Below are 24,147 nucleotides of genomic sequence, written 5' to 3' on the forward strand. Positions count from 1 at the left end.
ATATTAACACTGCATTGCTGATAAGACAAAAAATATTCAATTTTTAAATCCTGAGCAGAAATACCATCAGTGGTGAGATCTCTGAAAATGACCTGCCCTTGTACTTCCACACAATTCTGTGTTCATTTGCATAAAGGAATGAGGAGAGGAGCCCCATCCCATCCAGAGGAGAGGGATAAGCATTATAGATCAGGGCTCACAGGTACCTTCCAGAATTAAGAGCCTTCCTAAGGGTCTGTGTTTATTATGCACTAAATGGGGTTTCAAACTGTGCTCTTCAGAACCTTAGGATTCTCCAGGCGCTTCAGGTATTCTACAAATGATGTCTATTCTGCCAAGAATCTGTTTTATAGGTTGGTATTCCAGGGAAGATTTCATTTGAAAAAAGAATTCTATGACCAATAAAAGTTTGAACAATTGGTAAATTGAAACATGTACACAGTTCTACCATTCATTTTAGACCAACTTTTCCTAAAGTGTGTTCTATGGTACATTCATTTAGCAAGTTAAAGAGAGATGCTTTTTTGAACTCTTTTTGTCTGTTGAACCCTTATTTCTATAATATTACCTAGGAAAATCCCCAGAATGAGGGCTCTGGGTTGGCCAAGAGACATTTTCTATTATTCAAGGCTATCTCTGCTTTTACCCTTTCCAAAAGGTACCTTTCTAATTCTTCTTTAATGATAAATGTCTTTGGCTAGCAAGTTACTGCAATCAACCCATTATTTCTGATAGCCATAGTTTAATTTACAGAACAATATGAATTAGGCATTTTAAAGAACAAATACAGCCATCCCTAGTCCTGTGGTAGAAATTATTGCTCAGGTGCTATTCCTAGAATAGCCTGGGTGTCTCTTTCTGGCTGACTGTCTAAAAGTCATACCTTGACATATGCCAAAGAACCTTGTAAGATTCCACCACTACATTAGTAAGATATCACCTGGGCCATGTCATATTTATTAAGGAACCACAGAGACCATGAACTATTGACTGGAAGACTACTTGGTCCAGGAGACTGAGACTATGCCAGAATATCACAATTAAATGTGAGGTTTCTTCTTTTAGATTTCAGGAAAGGTAGTAGGAGATTTAGCTCTACCGATGATACAGCTGCATCTTTCGGTCTGAGTGCATGCCTGTTAGTACAGTCAGTTGCAGCATGTAAGTAACCACTGACATCATTTGCATTCACATTTTTTATAAACAAAAGAGATAAACCCCACCTCCCAACCTGCCAAAGCTGTTTGTTTTCTGTTATTAAATGAATACATAAATGGGTTTTGATTAGAGATAAATTTTGAAATTTGATAAAACATAAGTCCTGAGCCTAGGTTGTATTGAAGAAGGAAGAAACGTGAGATAGTGCCTCACTATTTCTCTTGTGGTCTAATCTCAGTGCTAAACTTCTACAGAGAAGAATTTGGTGGAAAAAGAATGATAGAGTGAGAAAAAGAAAAGATGGCTGTCCCTTCTGGATTGCAACATTCCTTTCAAGTAAAGCAATATGTAAGCCATCAGAAGAAATTATTAGGGTTACAAAAACTGCTTTAGCAAAATGATACTGTATCAAGAAAGCAAGCATTATTTTAATAGAAGAGGTCTGATTGATCCATTGCTTCTCTATATTGGATTTGGAAATTTCTGAGTACTTTTTTTTTTTTATTAATTTTTTTTCGGTTGCGCCCATGGCATGCAAAATTCCCAGGCCAGTGATCAAATCTGTGCCACAGCAGTGACCTGAGCCACAGCAGTAACAATGTCAGATCCTTGACCCTTAGGCTATCAGGGAACTCCCTTGAGTACTTTTCAACTAAAGACAAATGTGTTATGTAATCTATTATGAAAGCATATACACAATCACTTCAATATGTTTTCAACAGTATTAAAAAATGCAACATAAACACATCTTTTATTTATTTGTTTTTTTGCATTTTACAGCCACACCTGTAGCATATGGAGATTCCCAAGCTAGGGGTCAAATCGGAGCTGTAGCTGCCAGCCTACATCTACAGCCACAGCAACGCCAGATCCGAGCCACATCTGCGACCTGTGCCACAGCTCACGGCAATGCTGGATCCCTGATCCATTGAATGAGGCCAGGGGTCGAACCTACATCTTCATGGGTACTAGTCAGATTTGTTTCTGCTTGTGCCGCAATGTAAACTCCCTAAATACATTGCTTAAATTTATTTATCTTTTCTTCCTACTTTATTTCAAGGGGAATTTAAAGTTGTTTTAAGATATCTTTAAAATAAGACAAAATCAGTTTAAAAGGAGATGGGGTAAAGATAAAAAAATAATGTAAAACAGGCAAAGCATTACTAGACAGAAAGGCATGCTGTAATGTTCACTGCGATAGCTCCTAAATCTAGTGTTAAGTGTGTTAAGTATCCAGGCATTGGGGATAAAAAGGAGTACTTAAGAGGTATATAGTATCTGTAACATACAAACTAAATACATTAATTCCTCAGGAGAAGCAAAGCTGTTTTTCATACTGAACCTGAGAAAAATATCCTCCAGTGGGTAAATTTACCATGAATAACAAATACTATTATGAACTGAGGAACAGGAAAGAAGGATGTCCAACATTTCTTAAGTCCTATTATATGTCAGAACATACACTAATGTTCTCTCATTAATTCTAATAGTTCATGGAATAAAATATAGTTTATTCATGATCTAATCAGGAGTCATAGCACCGTAGACTTTATAAAATTATAGTGAGATAAGAATACCCAAGATTAATAGAAGGTGATTATCTATAAAGAGGCCCTGACTTATGGAATACAGGATGAGTAAGGTACTGCATCTCTAAAAATAAAACTGAAAAATATATAGACAAATGCCAGGCTGAAGCATTCGCTTTTCCCAAGGCAATTTATTACCACTAATAAAAACTAAAACCACTGATGATTATCCACCATTATTAGAGTTTTGAGGGGAAGAAAAAGGTATATGTGTGTTGTATAACTCCAAGCTTTTGGTGGGTTTTCTTTTTAAAAAAATCCTCTATTGAGAACTATGTCTAGATACTCATGTTGCAACAGAAGAAATGGTGGGGGAAAAACTGTAAATGTAATGTATACATGTAAGGATAACCTGACCCCCTTGCTGTACAGTGGGAAAAACAAAACAAAACAAAACAAAATCCTCTAAACATCCAAGCTTTGTAATACGTATGTATATCGAAGGGAGGATTTAGTTTAACTCTAGCATGCTCAAATTTGCATTTTCATGAAATTTTAACAGTTGAATCAATTCCATCAAAGTTCCTTTATAAAGGGCTGTGGTGGTCATTTTTGTTAGCATTTCGGCTAGTACCTGCTGGAAGAAGAGAGAGGTGTTCACACTGTCCTCGGGTACTGGATCACAGCTATCCCACGTGGCACTCACGTGAATTAGAGAAAGGTGCACCGTCTGGACAGACACAACCAGACCACTAAACTGATGCACAATTTAGGGGATGGGAGTCACCTTTGATGATACCTAACCCTTTTCTTTGATAGATTGTGGAGCCAAGCCTGGGATATATATCATTGTCTCCTCTCTGCCCCCTGCTGGTACCTTTGTGGAGTGCACACACTGGGAGGTGGAGGGTGCAATGCAGAGAAGTAAGTAGTGCTGATAATGGAGTCTACTGAAAATGTGAATTAGCATTTATTCTTATGTATCAATCTTTGATAGACATGATGAGGATGAATTCTTAGGAAAGGCTGCTGGGTGTTGCGTGCTTGAGACTGAGGAAGGAAAAGGAAAGTACCTGGAGTATTGACTAATGTCTTCAGGGATCTAGGTAGAGTGAGCCTGCTCCATCTGCACTGAGGTTATATTTTTGAGGCGGGGGTGGGTGGGGGGAGATGGACACTTTCGAGCAATAGTAATAGAAAAACCAGGGAAAGCACAGCAACTTCATCTAGCAGAGAGTAAACCACAGTGAGTTAACAACTGAGATGCTTTTGGCAGGAGTGACTTTTGTTTCAGATCCTAACATGTTTTGCCTGAGATCATGTCTCAGATTAAAACTCTACTGCTTTTTGCTGTGGGGATTCTTTGGAAGTTTCTGTCTCTTCTTGGCCAGAGATTCCTAAGAATTACCTGTCAGGATCTGCCTTGATGGTTATCTCATGTCCTGATTTATTTGTCTACATTAGAAACTAAAGTATCTAAAATGTATAACATTGCAGAGCAAGAAAAACAATTTTTAAAGCAAAAGGAAAACATTTTTTCCTCCTTTCTCAACATGCATGCATGTTTATTATTTATTAAAGATGTTTAAGAACTAATGTTTTGTTTTGTATTTTTCAGAGTTAAAAAATTTTTTTTTGCATTGAGTTTCTTCATCTGGGCCTGAACCAAAAATGGTTTCTACTTTGATTCTCAAATCAGATTGGTAGATGCCAAGAACCATCTTCTAGAGAATTGTGGACTGAATGCAGTACAGCTTCTGGTAAGGTAGCAAATCCAAATCTGAAGCAACAGATGTTCATTAAAAACCGGTACCAAGTATTTAAAAGTCATTTTGAGAAGTTAAAGAGCTGTTTTAATGTACCAAGTAGAATGATAAAAATTGCTTTTTTAAAAATCAAAAATCTTTTAAATGGTTTTGAATACAAAACCAGCACAAGAGCAGAGCTAAGTTGCCTGTTAACTAATTTAATTGTATTTGATCACAATAGCCATTTCTCAAGAATCAGAGCATTCCTAAAAGAAAGCATGCAATTTACTGCTATTCTGTACTCATAATTCCTAATTCATTGACTGTTGTCACAAATTTAACATTGTAGGTTGTAGATTCTCAGCTTATTGGACATCTTGATTCTCAGCCCTTGAATATCTTGATTAAAATACTTTTTAAAAACCCAAACCTCCAATTTAAAAATATTACTAGTGAAATTCCAGTCCTGTGTAATCCCCTTTTTCTCTTTGCCTGTTGGGAGAAGTAATGATTAATTTGTGACTTTTCTAATACCTTCTGCATCCTGGGCAAGGTCCTTAATGAATTCTCCTAAGGAGTTTGCTCTCGTGTTCGTTCTCTCAGCATCCTGTCCAGTTTGCTCACCATCTGCTGTCACTTTGGTAGCCTAATGATCCAAATTCGGGAAAAGCATAATTAATAGAGATGATGAAACTATAACTAGATAAGCTTCCACCAGCTGCATTTTCTTTCAAATATTACTTTGAGCCAAAGGCAATCGATGAATTATTGATCAGATGTACTGGAAATGATGCCCCATGCTCAAGTATACAATTAAACTTTATTGCTTCTTCCATTAAATGGAAATCAGAGAGCTGTATTTGGTCTTTTTAAAACCCTCGTTATATGCAATGGCACCGAAGAAGCGATAAAGCACAATTATTTTTGAAATATCTTTAAGGTACTATTGCCAAATTTTTTAATGGATTCTTTAGCCTCCACATGTTGCAGTTTTGTCCATATTTTATTTACGGAAAAAGTGTGGAGTGTAACAATGATCTCTTGAAAGAGGCACAGGGCAGTCTGTCTCAATAAGCTTGATCCTATAGATTTGGTTTAGATCAATACGGTAATTAAAGAAACAAAGAGGGGGAAATGCTTAGCTACTATGTAGTAAAACACTTGTTTTAGAAAACTCTAAAGATCTAGTAAAATGTTAAAGAAGAAAAAATGCTAACTTTCCCATACGACATCACCAAAAAAGATTCCAGTAATCATAGAACCCACATATTACCGTCAACAAAATAAAACAGAACCCCACAACAGCCCCATCTCCCAGAAAGTATCCTCATATAGTTTAAACCTTATTCATGTTGAAAATACCATTTGACACAGTGAAATCCATTTACTGTATTCATAGTTAAGATATACCATATTTGGTCAAATAAAAATGGCATATGTAACATGAAAAGTTTCAGATACTGCAAGGCATAGAGCACTCTGTAATGAGTTTATACTTCATTTTTCTATGTGTATGCATAGGCTAATAAGTGACTACCTTTTCTAAGAAATAAGGATAATCTAACTACAGATAATGAATCAAAGAATCACAAACTGCTTCAATATAATTTCAATAAGGTCCAAGTTGGCAGAATATTAATGTTCCACAGTCTTGTACCAAGAGTGCTTGCCTCTTAGCATGCCCAGCAAATCCACATTGTTTTATACATAAATAGATTTTAAATAGAACTGAAAATAGAACTAAAAGTCTGGCCAGCAGAGAACATGGTAGGAGGTGCTGTAGGAATTCGACTGCATTTTTTGATTTCCCAGGGGAGCAGTACGAGGTTTATTTCATGAAAATTTTCAAGGTTTGGAGTAAAAGGTAGAATACAGAGTTCAACTATTATAATCTATTTTCTCAATCTGCAGTGTAATCACAAATAAAAGAATGAAAAGATAAGAATCCAATGAAAGTTTTAAAAATTCCTCTTCATAGTTTCAGTATATATACACACAATGATTTGATTAACAATATATTAGAATGCTGTGGATTAACTCTTCCAGAACACTAATAATGGAATAATGTTCGCTTTTAGATTTGAGGCTCAGTTGGATCAAGAAACTCTTTACACCTACACACCAAACGAATGTACACTCACATAATTTTTAAAACAGTGCTTTTAAATTCCTAAGGTAAACTGCTTAAGGTGTTGTCTGTCTAAACTGCTTTAGATGTCTGTCTACTCTAGGTTTCACTGTATTTGATAATATCACTACTATCTTCACAGATCACAGAACACTCTAATAAGGCACTTGATCTATATTATGATGATCTTTCAATAACTTATCTTAAGAATTAATATATCGCTGTAGTCTTACAACACAGAAAATATATCATTTGAACTAAAATTTATTTCTTGCTTTGTATCTTCTTTATATTACACCAAAGTAATAACTTACATAAATATTCATACCATCAAGATTTCCAAATTGCGTATGCTCAAAGCATCTAATGTTTGAAAATAAATGTGTACTGATACACTCTCCACTTTAAATTCTGGATGATCAAGATAGTATTTATCGCCTTGACTTCTACTCATCTAATTCATGCAATAATGTGTAAGATACATTGTTAACAAACTCGGGACTAATTACAAGAGTACTCCAATACTAAGATGTCAAGAATTCTATATAATTATGATAAGAAATAGCTCAAAAATGTTATCACTAAGACCTTATGCAATCAGCCTCTCCGGCTTCCTTTTACTATAGGAAATATGCCAAACTCTTTCCCTCTTAGGGCCTTCTTGTATTCTGTAGTCTTTGCCTGGAATGAGCTTCTGCTCAACACTTTTAGTGCCTGGATCCTTGTCATCATCAGCTTTCTGCTTACGAAGTGTCTGTTCTTGGTATGGCCATCCCTAGGGCACCTGTCTAGGTTTCTGAACTTCTTGCAGCAGAACATTTCGTTCATGGCACCATTATGATAGCATTTTAGAATTACTATTTACATGCTGGCATACCTATTTATTGGCTATCTTCCTCACTTGGACAGGAACTTGGTCTGTTTTGCTCATTACTTTATATCCAGCTTCCAGTGTGATGCTTCACTTACAGCAAATACTGAATGAATACCGTTAATGATCTGACTGAACAACAATTTCCTAACTAATCTTGCCAACCTTATTATGATTCTTATTGCCTACCTTTCTAGGAACATTTCCAGAAAATGGTTTATTCATATTCTTGCTCCCTAATTCCTCTCCAATTATCCAAAATAAATCTAGCCCTCAAGATGATTCAGTTCCAACCTTGCTTTCTCTGTGAAGCCATCCCTGACTATTCCTGCAATACTCTTTCTTAGATTTTCAAGACCAAATATCATTACCGCTATTCATAATGCTTGTGGGTAATTATTTTGTTGGGTGTTTGGCCATATCTATCTCATCTCAATCCTTGGGAGAATCTCTTTTCATTCCCTCAAGTGCCAGGCATGGTGTCTGGCAAATTGTAGGAGGTCAAAGATGTTGGGTGACTGACTGATATAATGATAATCAAACAAACTATCCCTTTGAAGTTCTAAAGCCTGTTGGAGGAAAAAAAAATCTCTTTCCATATGCCTTCCCAATATCATTTGAACTGGCCATATGCCTAGGTTTTTTCCTTGCCAGTGAATGTGGATGGCTGGGCATTTTTCAGAGCCTCATAGGAAGCTGCTCAAGATTTACATTGAGAGCTTACTAGGAGAACCAGGCCTGAGAGCCTCTGGTCCCAACTGCACTACACTCTAGTCACTGGCCTCCCAGTAATTCAAAATTAGCCTGTGACTACACACCAAATATTCTGGTGAGGGTGGGTAAAGGTAGGGGTTGGGGATGGACAGAAATCTTTATGGCCAGCACAGTGCGTACTAAGGAAGAAGGTAGCCTTCCCTCTGCACAGACAAGAAGGGCTTCCATCCAGGAGAGGAGGGGATGTGAGGTTTCCGGCACCAAAAAGCATTGACTTATGCTATTAACCCTCTAAAAAGGTGGGCTACACCGACAGGTTCAGCTGTACCCCAGATTGATATGTGTGTTCACAGGGCTGACAATACTCTCTTGTGTTTGTAGAGATATATAAAGGGCACAATTCTTGTTTTCACAGCGGTGAGGATGAAGGTATGAAGAAGTTAAGTGACTTATCTGAACTCACACATATAGGGAATTGGGAGAGAAACAAAATTTCTGTCTCACAGCTTTATATTCTGTCTATAGCAAATTCTAACTGACGTTTGACTAACATCCAGGAGGACTAAGAAGATAACATAAAAAGTTATACATTCTGAGTGAAAGGAGGGCCATGGCTGCAGCTTTCACACTAAGTGCATAAGCTTTAGGTATTACTAAATTAATATATTTAAAAATCCATATCCACATCTGAACACCTTATAGATACATTTTCAAAAATCATGTCTCATTACGCAGTCATTAAGTTGAAGAGTCAGTCAAAACCACCCATGAGAGATTCCATAAAGGAAGCCAATGACAAATACACTATCATCTATGAGGAGCGGTGACTGATTGTAAAAGCGAAGTTCACAAAAATCAGTTTCACCCAGGACAGGCTGTTGATAACGTTATAGATGAATGCTAAATACTATGTGATAGGAGCTATCTGTCTGATTCAGTTTGGCTTTTCTTGCATTTTCATTAAATTACCATCCCCACCCTTAGCTTGCTTCTTACTATTATCTTGTCCTCTGAGCACCTGACAAATGTCTTCTCATTGATCTTAATATGTCGCATATTCTTCCTTTCATTATCTATCTTAGATCTTCCTATTTTTATATTCTCTTATCTCTTATCCCTTTGTAAATGATACCTTATAAAGGACGTTGCATGTATCTCTCTTGCCTTTGATTATCTTTTTTTTTATATTCAAGTTCATTCAATTAGGTATTTTTTTCCTTTTATTTTTCTTTTTGGGTTTTTTTTTTTTTTGGAGTATTTATATCCAGGCAGCATGCATCACCATTAGGCACACATTCATTTACTTCTGAACAATGTAGCTGTTACTTTCTTGCTTTAGCTCAAGCAGTTCTCACTGTGCCTCTTGATATCCGCACATAATTTTCTTGGTTGGATATCACTAGTGTCTCTCATTTTCTGCCTTCTTTATGTTAAAACTAGAAAGCCTAATGGAGCAAATCTAACTACTGAATAGACAACATTGCTTAGATGCTATCCGCCTTTGCATTTGCAGACTTATACAGTTTCCTGCTAAAATTAAATTTCAGATCTAATCATTTATACAATATTCTCAAGGGTCATCTTCTAACACTACCAGTTCTGCATGTCTAAGTGTCAGTGAAGCACTCCTCAGGTGAGCTACTAGGACAGACAACACACAAGGAAAGAGACAGGGAGCAGCCAATTGACCCTGAGGGATGATAATAAGTCAGCGCCACGTGAAGTTTCTCCCTAAATATTTCAGGTGTCAGTTTTGCAAGTTCCAAATAAAAAGTAAGATTGGTTATACATTATTTCTCTTTCTTTTAAAATAGCAGAAATTAAAAACATTTGAACATTTAAAGCTATAAATAAGGCATTGTAAAGATACATACACACACATATATATAGTAGGCACTTGAATTATTTAAAAACTAGTTTCTTCATTTTGGAAATGTTTCATCTTCATTTAAATTTGATTTTCAATATGCAGTAAAATATAATGTAAATAAAGCTAAATTTTAATATTTTACATAGTTGTCTATTACATAGTATCCATCCCTTATAGAATATGAACATTTAAGAGATGTTTATCAAAGAAAGCAAAACACTCAACTTCATTATAATTATAAATATAAACCTGAGTTTAGTGCATTTTAGAGAAATTCAAAATCAATGTTTGTTGTGGGTTTCTATACCTTTCATCTGGTTTTATGCTATTTTTTATTTATTTATTTATTTTTGGTCCTTTTGTCTTTTTAGAGCCACACCCACAGCATATGGGGGTTCCCAGGCTAGGGGTCCAATTGGAATTGTAGCCACCAGCCTATGCCAGAGCCACAGCAATGTGGGATCCCAGCTGCGTCTTTGACCTACACCACAGCTCATGGCAATGCCGGATCCTTTAGCTCACTGAGTGAGGCCGGGAATCGAAGCCGCATCCTTGTGGATGCTAGTCAGGTTCATTAACCACTGAGCCATGACAGGAACTTGATATACTATTATTTAAATTATTTACAATTAATTAAACAAATATTGACTGAATATCTACTATGAGCATGATATTGGTGATACTGTGGTAAGAGGAAAAAAACTCATACTTGCTATCTTTTTGGAGCTTATGGTCTGGTGGGTAGAGATGTATTTGTTTAATGATCATGAAAATAAATATATAATTACAAACTGAAGAGAAAGCACTGTGTTACAACACAGTTATGAGAGGCATCTCATCACACCTGTAATATCACAGAAGGCTTAAGGTAGACTTTGAATGAGCTGAGGTTTAGAAGGTGAACTGGAATTAACAGAAGTTAACAAGATGTAGGAGGAAATGATTTACTTCAAGGCTAAAGAAAACATGCAGAAAGGCTCTGTAGTAAGATGAAGTAACCGAAGCATATTATGGCTAGAGTGCAGATGGCCACAGTCAAAGTGGGGAGAGATGTGGCCAAGGGGAGCATTTTGGTCTTTATCTGAAGAGCAATGAGAAGTCAAGGGAAAGATTTTAAGCCCTAGGATGACGACATGTTCAAATTTGGAAGAGTGAAAGTGCATTGTGGCTACACCATGGAGAACAATCAGAAGGAAAATAAGAGCAAAAGCTGGACTAGCTACAAAGCTAATGTGGTGATCCCAAACTAATCGATTGGCTGAGAGTGGGGTAGTGAAGATGAGGTCTATACACAGAGGTGGAACTCACTGAATTTGGTAATGAGTTAGATAAGTGAGAGGATGGTGAGGAATAAAGTGGCATCGAGGAAGATTTTGAGGTTTCTGGCTTGTATGTTCAATGCATGAGGGTCCAGAAAACCAGACTATGAGTTGGGCAAGGGAGAAGGCTGAGGAAGTAACGGGAATGAGATCACAAGGAGAGAGCATCACATGTCACTTTCATCAAAATGGAGACTTTGGAGGAGGAGAGTGACTCAATCAGGTCTGTGATTTAGAAAGTTCACTCTGCCATTGGAACAATAATTGGTTGGAGTTGGAGAAAAGGCTTAGAAAAGAGGGGTCACAGAAGGCCACTGAATTGGGTTGGGGTGAAAAAGAGGGTAGAATGAAAAGCAACCCATTCACTTCTATTTGGGGATACTGGTAAATACTGGAGGGTAAATCACCAAGAGACTCTAAAGAGAAGAGAGTATGGGTTTTAAGAGGAAGATGACAAGTTTTAATTTGAGATGTCAGGACTGAAACAGGAGAATGAAGTCTATCTTGAGAATATAGGCTTATTAATCATTAGCATATACATGACTACTAAAGTCCAAAGAGAGAGTTTACAGAGTGGAAGGAGGTGTGGACTGAGGATAAGACCCCAAGAAAATCAACTTTTGATGGAGGGGCAGAGGAAAAGCCCGAGAATGGAAGGTCTGAGAATTAAGAGAAAAACAGAGGCAAGTATGTTAAGAAGGAAGATAGGATCAAAAGTGGCACTTGCTACAGGATGTTCAAGTAAAATGAAGTTTTCATTGGACTCAGAGGACAGCTTGTCATTGATGACCTTGTAGAAATAATGAGCAGGCTGGGACTGGATATCTAGGCTGTGGTGGGATGAGAAGTGAAAGCAGAACTGTCTCCCAGTCTTTCAAAAAATCTGGCTGTGAAACAAAAGAGGGAGGTAAGGACAATAGCTATGGAGGTTATATGGAATTAATAGACGTCAACAAGATACAGGAGGAAGTCATCCAAAAGCATCTCAGTATTTGCACACTGATTGTAAGACAGTGGAAATATGCTACATATGATGCCCATATTCAAGGAACTTCTATTCGAAGGGGGAAATAAAACTATAATAAATTAAAACAAACTGAAAAAGATATATGACTATGCCATGTTTTGCTTAGATAATATTTGCATGTTAACCAAATTACATAAAATAAATGTTAAAAATGTTAGTTTGGGGAAGAAGTATTATTCCCTTTACCAAGGGCTATTAGAGAATTAAATTGCTTCATGAAAACAACAAGCACAAAATACAGAAGCAACTGAAGGAGAGAAGGCAGCTCTCACACAAGCTATGCAAGATGAGACTCGCCAGCTGTTTTTAAAAATATAAAGAATGTATTGGTCATAACATGACTGGTCCACTTACAAAGCAGAGAAAGGACTGTTAAAAAGATTAGCTGTACCAGTGAAAGGATTTTCCAGAGGAAAGGGATCTGGAAGCTATAGGCTTACAGTAGTTTTCAACCTTGCCTGACATCAGAATCATCTAGAGGCTCTTGAAAATCAGTGTACCTACTGTGCCTCAGATCAAATTATGTCACAACCTTTGAGGGTGAGACTGGGCACCAGGTAATTCCAATGTCCTAAGTTTAAGACATTGCCTCCCATCATGTAATCATGGATAATAGATGGTCATGGCTATTGCACTTCTCTCTGGCCCAATAGCTGAATCACTTGTGGCCAAGAGATAAAGTTATTGGTGGTCTTAGCCTGATACTATTGGATAGTTATGTCATCTAGTCCTTTAGTTATGATTCCATGCATATTAATACACCTTTTGATTATCACTCAATTTGACCACCGGGAAAGAAAGATTTGATCATGTTAACCTGAATATTGAGGGTCTCCATGGAAGTTCTGTTTCTGGTGGGGACAAGGTCAATTAACAAGTGAGAATTTCTATTTCCTCCCCATTCTTACCGCATTAAGGAGATATTTGCTTCCATCAGTCTAAATTCTAGGCTAACGATGTTTCAAAATCTGAAAAATGGGTAGATAAAAATGGCATTGGAATGTGGAAAAGGGGAAAATGAGTAACTTTACAGTGGAGAGAACACTACCTCAGCCAGGGGATCAAGATCAACATCAACAGTAATAAGATACATTGATGGCATTGATGATATATGATGAGATAAAAACAATACATTATCTCTGTGTCTTTCTCACAAAATTCTGTAACTCTGTTCTAATCATGAGAAAAACACAAGATAAACCTCAGCGGAGGGACATCCCACAAAATACATGAACTTGTCAAAACTGTCAAAATCATCAAAAACAAGGCAAGTCTGAGAAATTGTCACAGTCTAGAGGACACAGCCCAAGAAGACAAGATAATTAAATGTAATGTAGTATCCTGGAGGGATCTTGAAACAATAAGAAGACAGTAAGTAAGACTGAAGAAATCTGAAGAGAGTCTTTAGTTAATAATAATAATGAAATAATATTAGTTCATTATTTGTGAGATATACATAATACTTAAATATTAACAGGGGAAATTGGATAGCAAATATATGGGAAATCTCTGTACTATCTCTGCAACAGCTTTTCTGTAAATCTAAAACTATTTTAAAATGAAGACTATTTAGGAGTTGCCGTCGTGGCTCAGTGGTTAACGAATCCAACTAGGAATCGTGAGGTTGCAGGTTCAATCCCTGGCCTTGCTCAGTGGGTTAAGGATCCGGCATCGCCGTGAGCTGTGGTGTAGGTTGCAGACGTGGTTTGGATTCCGCGTTGCTGTGGCTCTGGTATAGGCTAGCAGCTACAGCTCCGATTAGACCCCTAGCCTGGGAACCTCCATATGCCATGGGAGTGGCCCTAGAAATGCCAAAAAGACCAAAAAAAAAAAAAAATTAAAAATAGTATTGGTACTAACTCATTGGATAATAGATTTGAGTGTAAAATGCAAATTATAAAACTCTTAAGATCACGTAGTATAAAATAGTATAAGATCTATATAACTTTGAGTATGGCAATGAGTTTTTAGATCCAATACCAGAGCAATCTTTAAAAAAAGAACTGCTCAGCTGGGCTTCATTAAAATTAAAAACTTCTGCAATGTGACAGATATTATCAAGGGAATGATAAAGCAAATCAAAGGCTGGGGGAAAATATTTGCAAGATGAATCTAATAAAAGACTGCTATCCAAAATACATATAAAAAACAATAATAAAACCTAACTTGACTGAAAAATGAGAAAAGTCTTGTCTTAGTTCATTCCAGCTGCTATAAGAATATACCACATATTAGCTGGCTTATTAACAATAGAAATTTATTTCTCACAGTTCTGGAAATTGGGAAGTATAAGATCACATCCTCAACAGATTTGGTCTCTGATGAAGGCTTGCTTCCAGTGTCTTTTCACTTTGTGCTTACATGGCAAGGAAGGGTCAAAGTCTCATTCTCGGGTCTCTTTAATATGGGCACTAATTCCATTCATGAGGTCTCTGCCCTCAGGACTAAATCACCTCCAATGACCTCCAATGTTGTCACCTTGGGGGTTAGGATTTCAACACGAGACTTTGGAAAGGACACAAGCATTCAGTACATAGCAAGACCTGAATAGATATCTTACCAAAGAAGTTACAGATGGCAAATAGGCACATAAAAAATGCCCAACATCATATGTCATCAGGGAATTGTAAATTAAAACTAGCATGAGATGCTACTACACACTTATTAGAATGGCCAAAATTCAAAACACTGATAACACCAAATGCTGGTGAGTATGTGAATCAATATAAACTCTTATTCATTGCTGCCTGGAGTGCAAAATGGTACAGCCACTTTGGAAGATAGTTTGGTGATTTCTTACAAACTAAACATATTCTTAATATATGATCTAGCAGGAATTCCTGTCATGGCTCAGCAGAAATGAATGTGATTAGCATCCTTGAGGATGCAGGTTTGATCCCTGGCCTCACTCAGTGGGTTAAGAATCCGGCATTGTTGTGAGCTGTGGTGTAGGTCGCAGACATGGCTTGGATCTGGCATTGCTGTGGCTGTGGCATAGGCTAGCGGCTACTGCTCTGATTTGACCCATAGCCTATGAACCTCCATGTGCCATGGGTGTGGCCCTAAAAAACCAAAAAAATATGATCTAGCAATTACACTTTTTGGTTTTTATACAAAAGAATGGAAAATTTTTGTACTTGGATATTAATAGCAACTTGATTCATACTGTCAAATCTTAGAAGCAACCAAGGCATCCTTCAGGAGGTGGATGGATAAATAAACCATGATATAACGGGAAAACGGAGTACTACTCAGCACTAAAATGAAATGAGCTATCAAGCCATCAAAGGACATGGAGGAAACTTAAATGTATACGACTAAGTGAAAGAAGCTGATCTAAAGAGGTTACATACTGATGATTCCAACTATATGATGTATGATTTGTAGAGACAGTAAAAAGATCAATTGTTGCTCTGGGTTAAGAAAGAGGAATGGGTGAATAGGCAGAGCATGGAGGGTTTTTAGGGCAGTGAAACTATTCCACAAGAAACTCTAAAGGTGGAGATATGTCATTAAACATTGTCAAAGTCCATAGAACATACAACATCAAGAGCGAACCCTGAAGTGAACTACAGACTTTGAATGATAATGATTTGTCAGTATAGGTTCATCTATTGCAACAAATGCCACTCTAGTGGAGGAAGTTGATAATGGAGGAGACTATGCTTATGTTGGGGCAGAGGGCATGTGAGAACGGTCACTATTTTCTAATCAGTGTGCTTTAAACTCCTCAAAAATAAAAAGTCCAAAGAATTTAGTATAGGAGAGTCTGCTGGAAGGATGAAAGGATGTAGGTTAAGAAATAATAAAGTTAATAACAATAATAATAATAATAATAAACGCTCAGATAATGCAGCTGTAATCAGCTCAATGAAGGCAACAGCAGGGTCAGTTTTAATTACACCTCTTTCCCAGCGTCTGTTTTTCTGTTATAGAGCCTAGAACATGTTCAAACCCCAGAAGGTATTAACTGAATGAATGAATGAATGAAATGCCATTGTTCATGGAATTTTCCCTATTTACTCTCAATAAAGTTAAATTATTCCATTTGTATATATATCTCTCAGGTACACTACTCTATTCCATATTGCACTATATATTTACTTGCACTTGTCCCATATTAACCTCCACACACCTAAATGTTTATGTACACACACACGCACACATACTCCCCACAGTAGATTGCAAGCTTCTTAAAAGATATACTGAGCTTTATTTATATCTTTCATCTGCTAACACTTAGCGTGGGCTTTGTCTGTAGTGGACATTCATATATGCTTGCTGATTTGAGCTTCTTTTGCCATGATTCATTTAAAAGTTCTTATTTAGTTGTATTCGCATAGCAAATACAAAATTGTTAATTATTAAATTGATATGAGATAAATGTACTCATTAATCAAATGAATGTTTAACTTAATTGAGCAGGAAACTCTGTTCTGTATTTGTACATTTTGGATTGCTGATAAGAGATTCTGAAAAAGGGCTTAGTATGTTATTTGTAACATCAGGGCCATTGTTTAGCATTACGTGCTCAGAATCTCATTTGATTTCCCTGTGGAAATCCTCCATAGCCAGCAGCAGCTTAGGTGGAAATGGTACTGGGCCAGCAGAAATCTGGAAACTGGATCCTTTTTAGGTCCTTGAATTTGGTGAATTTATGGCCATTGCTAATTCATTTCATTACTATGGTCTGAGGCATTTCTTCTTTTTAAAAAAAATGCACTAGGTAATCTGTAAGAACCTTCCAGCTCCACTATTCGTTGTCAATTAAAGCTCTTTGGTATCAAACTGTATCCCCAAATTCCAGGCCAGTTTTCCAGTTCATGCATTTTTCTAGCCACAAGATGGCGGACTTTATGCTGTTTTCTTCACTCTCTACCAGCAAAAGGAACCTTAACCAATTTGCGGTTTTGAAAATTTAAAACTCCCAATGCCTTAAAAAGTCTGATAAATGCAGCATGGATTTTACATTCTGAGTCTTAGAAGTGTCTTAAATGCTTTGGATTTTCATGATAAAAACATCTTCCTCTTTTGTGGATTTACTGATTTACTGTTATTTCTATAAAAACGCAAAAAATCCCATGATGAGATCAAAGAGACTACAAGTATTTTCATTTGTTTTTCTGTTTCCTTACATAGTCAGAGACAGTGCTTTTGGAATACAGAATCCACAAAAACTTTGCTATGGAAGCTACTGGATAGAGTACTCAGAATCCACTGCCATTCTGATATTTTTAGCCATTGTCCTTGACACTTCCCAAGTACGTATCCCACTCTTCTTGTGCTACTGGGTTCTCAGATTTTACTTGAGACAGAAGTAGTAAATCAAAAATATGTCTAATTTATGCACCAAACTGGGATTTAGGAAGAATAAGATTTGCATTTCAGAAATTTGAAGTAATTTGCCTTAATTATAAGTAATCTATCAACTTTAAGAAGAAGAATGGTTTTGCTAACTTACCCTGGTCAGAAGTTCATTCATTTCTGTCACCAGTGTGTTCAGATTGCCTTCTGCCAACTGAATGAGCCTCTCTGGGGCCCGCTGAGGTGAGAGCAAATGCTGAAAAAGATTTCATTTCATAGGTCTTTTAATAAATGGTCTTGCAGTGATCATGGGGTTGAATGTTTAACAGAACACATTTTTTTTCTTTACATGTGAAGAACTTAACCTTCTCACCTTCAAAGAAGAGACAAAGAAACTATTTCAATTGTGCACTTATGTATAAATCACTGCGGAGAATACAGCTGGCAAATAATACAAACCACTACAGTTTATTGAGATGTTAATATGTGCCACGTCTTTTTGCTTTGTTTTTCATTTAGTTCTTACAATTATTCTATGAGATAAATGTTATTTCATTTTGTATATAGAAAACTGTGGCTTGAAGAGATTAAAAAAAATATATACAAGATCATACAGCCAGTAAGGGGTAGAGTCAAGATGAACCCTGTCTGATTAAGGCTCCTATTTTAATCAACAGAGATACAGTTTTCAGGTTATTACCTCTTTTGAGGACAAGAGAGGGACTTGGCTGGGCGCTAACTAACTGGCATGGCGTCAGTGTTATAGAAGCTGGCCTGGCACTCACAGCTAGGCCATTTTCTTATCCTATTGAAAATAATCAATCTTACAGAACACTAACATTAGACAGGGTCACTCTGTGACAGTGATGAATGAAACAAGAAATGAGACCACTCCATAATCTTGTCTCAACACAAAGTCAGAGTTTCTGCACAGACCACAAAAGTACCCCAAATCCCACTTCCTGGCTAACAGACGTGACCACTGCCTCCTTTCTAATCAATAGCTTTGGACTCCCTTTTTCTTCCTTCTAGCTAAGATTTATTAGACTACTCAATTATAGAATTATCCCCACTTCCTAATAGTACCCAATCCAACACAAACTCCTGCTTCCTCAAAATGCTCCCCAAATTCCCTGGTGCAAGCCCAAATTCTTGAAGTGATTCCTACTGCCCTATTATTGAGGCACCCCAACATTCCTCAGGGTGTGCAGTATCCCTTGTTGCAACACGTTAACAAACTCAGCTTTTTTTCTATGACATGTATGTTCTTGGTGGCCTTTGGCTGGAACCTAGCGAGCAATGACACAGTTAAAGGAACTGAACAAAGAGGGTAAATAACTTGCCGAAGGATTCCGAATATCAAAATGGGATCCCAAGCATCCAGATATTAAATGCATTAGGGAAGAAGAACACAAACACAGAATCAAGAAAGACTGGAATTGAAGGAAAATCAAGGTCATTTTGACCAATATTCAGCCATAAAGAAATAGGTGACTGAACCCCCCACTTGGTTGATGTCCACAGACTGGAACCTCTTTCAGATGGCCCTTTGGTAAGTACTTCATTCATTGCTTAAGTATTACTTCAAAAACTTTTACATCTTACAGAAGTATTTGCTTCTCTAGATGATGATAAGGATGATGATGATTTTGGTACCCCTTCCATGTGGAATAATTGGTCAGCATTTTCTTTTTTAGAACTCTTCACATTCCTGAATGCTGGGCCTACAAAGTAAACTCAAATTCCTCTGCCTGGGCTTTCAAGACTGTCTTTTGTATCATCCAGCCCGGTTGAAGCCTCCAGACTTAACTTTCATTAGCAGGCCTGACTTCTAAGGTCTGCTAGATAGGACTTGCTCAGCCACACCTTTGCCTCTACTCACATGGGTCTCCTAGATTCAGAGGCAGGAGGATGTATATGTGGGCTTGGGGTCAAGGACCCTCACCCCTGGTGGACTGAGTCCTTCTCTCTCTGAGCTTTGCAAAGATAGTTTGACTCTCACAGGCCTTAAAGTTATATTTTACGACTTCCTTTCAAATCCCAGCTCTACACCTAGGAACCATGTGACCTAGAGCCTCACAAGAAACTTCTCTGTGCCTCAGTGTCCCAACCTGACTGCCTGAGAAAAATGTAGGTAATCCATGACTCCTTTCCTACTTGGAGTTTCTGTAAAATCTATGTGTGAAAATTCATGTAAGATTTTAGTCAACTGCCTAGTACAGTGATACTCATCAATAAATGTTAGTTTTGCTGTCATTATGACTGGTTTCTTCTTCTGGTAAATAGAGATAATACTACTTATTTAAAGGCCATAGTCTGGATTTTAAGAATATATTCCCTGGAAGAGTGTCTGCCAGTGCCCAGTGAATAAATCTTAGATTTCTTCCTCCAGTCCTCACCAATAATTCTCTGCCTATTGAAAGTGTTTATATCCTTTAAGATCTAACACAAATTACTCTTTCATTAAGGATGCATTCCCTGGTAACTATGAGTCATAAATCTTTGTAGACTATCGCACGTCAAATTTTCATAAAGCACATGGTAATTACACATTTTTGCTAATTGATTAATTATTATTTATTTTTTTAACCACATAGACTCTAAGCCTCCTAAAGGTAATGACTACATTATGGGGATCATGAAACCCCCATACTGGGGTAATTCTGGGGTATATGAGAATTTCTCAACACATATCTGTTAAGTAGTCACTTTCCATCTTTTAATCAGGTGAAACAACCCCAGTTTCCTTAACATTCCCTCTTTCTTCCATTAACTTCTGAAAGCTTTAACAATGTCTTAGAATAGTGTTTCTCAAATGAGTTCTCTTTGAAATACTCATTCTCTAGTACAAAATTTTCACCTTGTGCTTTCATTTTGACAGTAAACTTCAATGTTAATATAAGCATCTCTGAAACCCAGGCTGAGTACCTGAGAGACAACCCAGCCTGATCTCAGCGCCTGCATTTCCATGCCTGTTTGATCATATGGCAGATTGAGCACATAAATCAGGCGAACTTGTCAAGTGATGCCAAATGTCATTTCAGGACCCCTATAAGGGGCTCTCTAGTTCAAATTGTGGGGAGGTAGGAGAACTGAGTTACTCCGTGTCCTGTGCTGATGAAAAAACCCTTGTGGAAGCAGTCAGTGTCATATTCTTGTTGTAAGCAGCAATTTGCTTTCTGCCAAAATCATCTGTTATTGTATATTAATGTTTTTAATTTGAATTTTATTGGATTTTTAGGCTTTTGTAAGGATTAATTTGTTTTGATTTTATAGAGCTATTAAGTACAAGGAGTTCATATCTGATTTTATGCTCGCACATATTTAAGGAACATAATAAAATTGATTTAGGCCAAACACTGGAGGTACGTGAGCCTCTTTTCCCTTAAGAGCAATTTGTAAATTATAGTTCTCAGGTCTGAAAAACACTGGCTTAGAAAGTTGTTGAATTACCTGAGTGGTTGTCTGATTTGGGACAATGGGAAGAACATTTACCCCTTGGGAAGCTCCTGTCATCTTCTCCCTGGCTCTTGCTGCTACGACTCCAACCTACCTTGAGTTCTTGAGTCATATTTTCGAGACCATACAGGATTTTATATGGAGCGGGCAGCGGACCAGTGAGGTTGATGCTCATGGCCATCTGTTCCAGGCGAGCCAAGTCACCGAGAAGAAGGCCGGTGCATTCATCTCCACAAACTGTGAAAGGGAAACAACAAAGAATATGTACTTCTGCTAAGCATCCCGGGCAGATGTTCAAAGATTCCAGCTATGAAATATTTTATAGCCTAAGTATAATTCCATGAAAGATGATGTTTCTCATCTCAGATAATTAATGCTTCCGAATGGATGACACTTGAAAAAAGACAAAAAGAACAACAAAAGAGCAGACATGCCTGTCACCCAGAACCTGAAATATGGATGATATTAGACACCGAGGAACCAAAGAGAAGGAGCACATAGATTTTGAGGGGCAACGGGTATATTGCCTAAGTAGTAAAGGAGAGGTAAGGCATGGATTATAACATTATAAATGTCCCACACGAGAAATCTTGAGGAAGTCTGTAAGTGGGAATAGAATATGCTTCAGAATCTAAAAATGTGTACAAATGTACATTGTAACCTGACCCCCTTGCTGTACAGTGGGAAAATAAAAAAAAAATGTACATTGTACATCTCTCCATTAGATTGCACTGTAGCGTGTCCATAGCAGTTGGGTTTCCTCATGCTTCATGTATTATACATTCAAAAACAGTCTAACTCTTTAGCTTGACATCTCTTGGGAATAATTATTTTTTAAGTCAAAAGAATTCCTTACATAATCTGTATTTTTTACTCATGATAAAATTTGTTTACTTTCTTATTCACTTACTTACTTATGCATTTACCGACTTTTCATCTTTAGTCATTCAGCACACTATTGCCCATGATTAGATGTAGTCCCACAAATTCCTACTTTGATGATTAATCTAATCCAGTCTTCTGGATAAAGAATTGCCAAAAGCCAGGAAAACTTTATTCTTTATGTGGCCAAGGGTGAATGTTCTATCTCTATTTTTTTTCTTAGAACAACTATTCAAATTTGATGGTGGTGGAAGGGTGATGGATGCTGGCAGAGTTGGTGGAGAGAAAAAATGGTTTCTTCGTTATCACATTAATCTCAGAAACAGTACAATTTCTAAAATTAAAATATGTCGATTCTTTGGGAGGCTTTAAAAATACACATATTCAATTTGGATTTTTAGTTCAATTTTTTTTTTTTTTTTTACTCTTTGCATCAGAGTAATGAGGTGTAGCTTCTCCATGCCAAGAAGCATGTTTATCTTATTGATGATATGCATGTATACAGTTATAATTTCCAGCTTCTACTCTGCAAATAGAGATATCAAAAGTATACATGTTAGAAGAAAACACATAACATGAAAAATATTGAGATTTAGAACAGCTTTGGATCATGCCCCAAACTGGCAAGAATTCAATTAGTTCTCTAAACAGCACTCCCCTGAATTACCTAATGGAGAGAAACCATTAACTGAAGCTTGTAAACAAGGAAAGTAGAACAGAGGGTGATTTTTTGATAGGACAGCCAGCAGTTAGAAGTGAGTTACAATATCCCTTCACAGGCATTCAACTGTCCCAGCAGGGCTTTTAATAAATCAGCTCCTTGCTGGTGATACCTGTAAGTATGGAGTGTCACCTGCAGGGGGGTGACAAGCTCGTGGTGCCTTGCAAGCTAAGTGAACCAAGAGGCTTTGGAAGTAGGAGCTGAAGTCTGAAACCAGAGCTGGATCTCTTTCTCTTCTAACCAGAATGCAAGGGAATTTTCTCTGCATGGAAACTAAGTAAAAGGAAGAGAATACTGTGGTTTCATACCCTCAGTTCAGTGCAAGTGCTCGAGAAGCTTCAACAGATCTGTATACATGAAACAATTGTAGAAAACACAACCTGAAACACAATTAGGTACCAAACTGACTATGTCTAAGCACCAAGACACAGTCTGGTTCTCAAACCTGAGTGGGTTTTAGGATCACCTGAAGAGCTTAAATCACAGAAAGATAGGCCATGCCCCCAGCATTTCTGATTCAAGAGGTGACCAGATCACCTGGTTTCTGATTCTCTGACCAAGCATGTGTTTTCTAACAAGTTCCCAGATGAATACTAATACTTTGGTCTGTGCATCACACTTTGAATAACTTACTAGATCAGCAACACTGGAATCACCTGGGAGTTTACTAGAAATACATACCCTTGGGCCCTGTCCCAGATCTAGTGAATCAAAATCTGCATTTTAGAAAGATTCCCATGTGCTCTGTGTATGTTAGTGTTTGAAGAGCACATCTGCAGGTCCATGGTTTTCAATCTTTGTTACACATACGAATAGTGGGGATTCATGAAATACAGGTATCCTGGTTGTTTCCTCGACTCACCTTCAAAGAATCTGATTTGATGGGTCTGTGGCAAGGCCCAAGAAACAGAATTTTTACAAGATTCCAGCTGATCCTAACATATAGCCAGAATTTGGAACCACTGGGCCAGATGACAAACTTTAGGGATGCTCTATCTATCTCTCTATCATCTAGTTGCTGTATATTATCAACAACTATTACATTTCAGAGGCACAGCAAGAGATAGTTGATACACTTTCCCAAGTTTTGCATGTATGATTTAGAGTGTGATTTCAGATTAGGGATTTCAAGTTGCAAATAAAGGATAAAAACAAGTATTAATAACAATTCTTTTTTTTTTAATTTAGGAAGAATACAAAGGTTCTTTTTTCCCTTGAAGCCAAGTCCATCACTTCTTTAAAAGCTCCATTTAACTTCCAGTGAAGATGTATTTTGGGCAGATGTTTCCAGGATGTAAGCAAGCAATGTGCTCATTTTTTCACTTTCCAGATCTTGAAAGATACTTGTTAATATGACATCTCACTATGCTTTTTAGGGTAGCACATTCTTCAGAAATACTTTGCTAGCCCTTTTCTA

General features: G+C 37.2%; 1 protein-coding gene across 3 annotated transcripts in view; it reads right to left on the bottom strand.

The window, feature by feature from the left end:
• The window catches only part of LAMA2 (laminin subunit alpha 2), a 592,018-nt gene that overhangs the window by 115,395 nt on the left and 452,476 nt on the right, over positions 1-24,147 (bottom strand). For all 3 annotated transcript variants that reach the window (XR_014803693.1, XM_084956512.1, XM_084956505.1), the window contains exons 33-35: positions 21,222-21,364; positions 17,826-17,924; positions 4,970-5,081 (exon numbers count right to left, since the gene is read on the bottom strand). Coding sequence is in view for 2 of the 3 variants with exons in the window: in XM_084956512.1 (XP_084812638.1) it covers positions 4,970-5,081; positions 17,826-17,924; positions 21,222-21,364 (354 nt within the window). In the remaining variant the exon portion in view is untranslated. The remainder of the gene's footprint in view (positions 1-4,969; positions 5,082-17,825; positions 17,925-21,221; positions 21,365-24,147) is intronic.

The sequence above is a fragment of the Sus scrofa genome, chromosome 1, assembly GCF_054392235.1.
Source record: "Sus scrofa isolate SSC_HxYL_T2T_F1_AM1 chromosome 1, Sscrofa_HxYL_maternal_Yorkshire_Landrace_v2.0, whole genome shotgun sequence".
NCBI lineage: Eukaryota > Metazoa > Chordata > Mammalia > Artiodactyla > Suidae > Sus > Sus scrofa.